Here is a 1,729-nt window from a genome sequence, read left to right as displayed (position 1 = left end):
AAAAAAAAAAAAAAAACTCACAAAGTAGGTTGGCCGTGGTGACTTATGCCTATAATCTCAGCATTTTGGGATGCCAAGGTGGGAGGATCACCTGAGGTCAGCAGTTTAAGACCAGTCTGGCCAACATGGCAAAACCCCATCACTACTAAAAATACACAAAAATTAGCCGGGTGTAGTGGCAGGTGCCTGTAATCCCAGCTATTCGGGAGGTTGAGACAGAATCACTTGTACTTGGGAGGTGGAGGTTGCAGTGAGCCGAGATCATGCCATTGCACTCCAGCCTGGGCAAGACGAGCAAAACTCTGTCTCAAAAAAAAAAAAAAAAAAAAAAAAAAAAAGTTTTCACCAAGTAGACAATAACCATACAAATGCATAACAATAAACGATGCAGTCAAAAACCTTCAGCAAACTGCACATTTGCGATTGTTTGCTTTTGAACTGCGTGGTGGTAGGAGGTGCTCCTTGTAATTTCTGCTTTGCAAACATTTATTCCTTGACTTAACCCACCACCACTATGATCGCCCCCACTCAGTCACTCACCAGAAATTGGGCAAATAATTCACTTACTTGCTTTTGTTAATCTTTCTTAAATATATGTAAACTTCACATTTATTTCAATGTTTAACCTAAGAGGTGGTTTGGGTCTTCAGAAGTTTGGTGATATCTTTGTGACCAGAAATATACCACAGGAATTTAACTCTTGTTTACGTCAATTAGCCAATGGTGAAACTGGTTTCATTACATGTCCTTTTGCTTAAAGTTGTAGTTTCCAAGAATCTACCAATGACATTATGTGGGTACTTACTGTATGTATCCAATGTAATATTATTCAGCCCTAAAAAGGAATGAAGAGAATCCTATCACATGGTACAAAGTAGATGAACCTTGAGATATTATGCTAAGTGAGATAAGCCAGTCACGAAAGGACAAACACTGTATGATTCCACTTATATGAGGTATGTAGAATAATCAAACTCAGAGACAGAAAGTAGAAAGTTGTTGCCGGGGGCGGGAGAGGACAGAATGAGGGTGAATGTTTAATAGGTATAGTGTTTAAGTTTTGCAGGATGAAACAGACGTGTGGGTACATGGTGGTGACAGTTGTACAATAAGGTGAACGTACTTAACACCACTGAACTATACATTTAAAAATGGTGAAGCTGGTAAATTTTACGTTACATGTATTTTACCACCATTTAAAATAAAAAAGAATAAAGAATAAAAGTAGCATACTGACCTCTCCATCAGCTGCTAGAGCCATTGAATGATGTGAGCCACAAGCCACTTCCACCACTTGCTTGATCAAGAGATTGGTACAGACTTGGATGGGAGCAACGCCTTGATTTGTTGTCCCATTCCCAAGCTGGCTATAACCATTGTGGCCCCAGGCATAAACCACTCCATCTGTACACATGAAGCACACAAAGAATCAGCTCCAAAAAGAGAGTAACCCTGTACTTTCTTCCCCAGAACTTTGTACAGCTCATTCTCCAACCTTCATTTCTCTCCCACTGGCCCCTCCTCTCGTGTTAAATAACCACAGATGGGGCAAGGGAGAGAGATATGGGTAACAGAACAGGATGGACGATGCAAAATCTTTAAAGAAAGGACTTGCCGGGCGCGGTGGCTCAAGCCTGTAATCCCAGCACTTTGGGAGGCCGAGGCGGGTGGATCACAAGGTCAAGAGATCGAGACCATCCTGGTCAACACGGTGAAACCCCGTCTCTAC

General features: G+C 41.6%; 1 protein-coding gene across 10 annotated transcripts in view; it reads right to left on the bottom strand.

Annotated features, from left to right (window-relative positions):
* Positions 1–1,729, bottom strand: part of RCBTB1 (RCC1 and BTB domain containing protein 1) — a 52,247-nt gene that overhangs the window by 27,657 nt on the left and 22,861 nt on the right. For 8 of the 10 annotated variants that reach the window (XM_037741092.1, XM_017535894.2, XM_017535895.2 and 5 more), the window contains one exon: positions 1,238–1,404. The exons of the other annotated variants lie outside the window; for them this stretch is intronic. In XM_037741092.1, the coding sequence (XP_037597020.1) occupies positions 1,238–1,404 (167 nt within the window). The remainder of the gene's footprint in view (positions 1–1,237; positions 1,405–1,729) is intronic. 10 annotated transcript variants of the gene reach the window in all.

Source organism: Cebus imitator, unplaced genomic scaffold, assembly GCF_001604975.1.
Source record: "Cebus imitator isolate Cc_AM_T3 unplaced genomic scaffold, Cebus_imitator-1.0 Scaffold94, whole genome shotgun sequence".
In the NCBI taxonomy this organism is placed as follows: Eukaryota; Metazoa; Chordata; class Mammalia; order Primates; family Cebidae; genus Cebus; species Cebus imitator.
The sequence above is the reverse complement of the archived record's forward strand: the minus strand, read 5'-3'. Positions and strand labels throughout refer to the sequence as shown.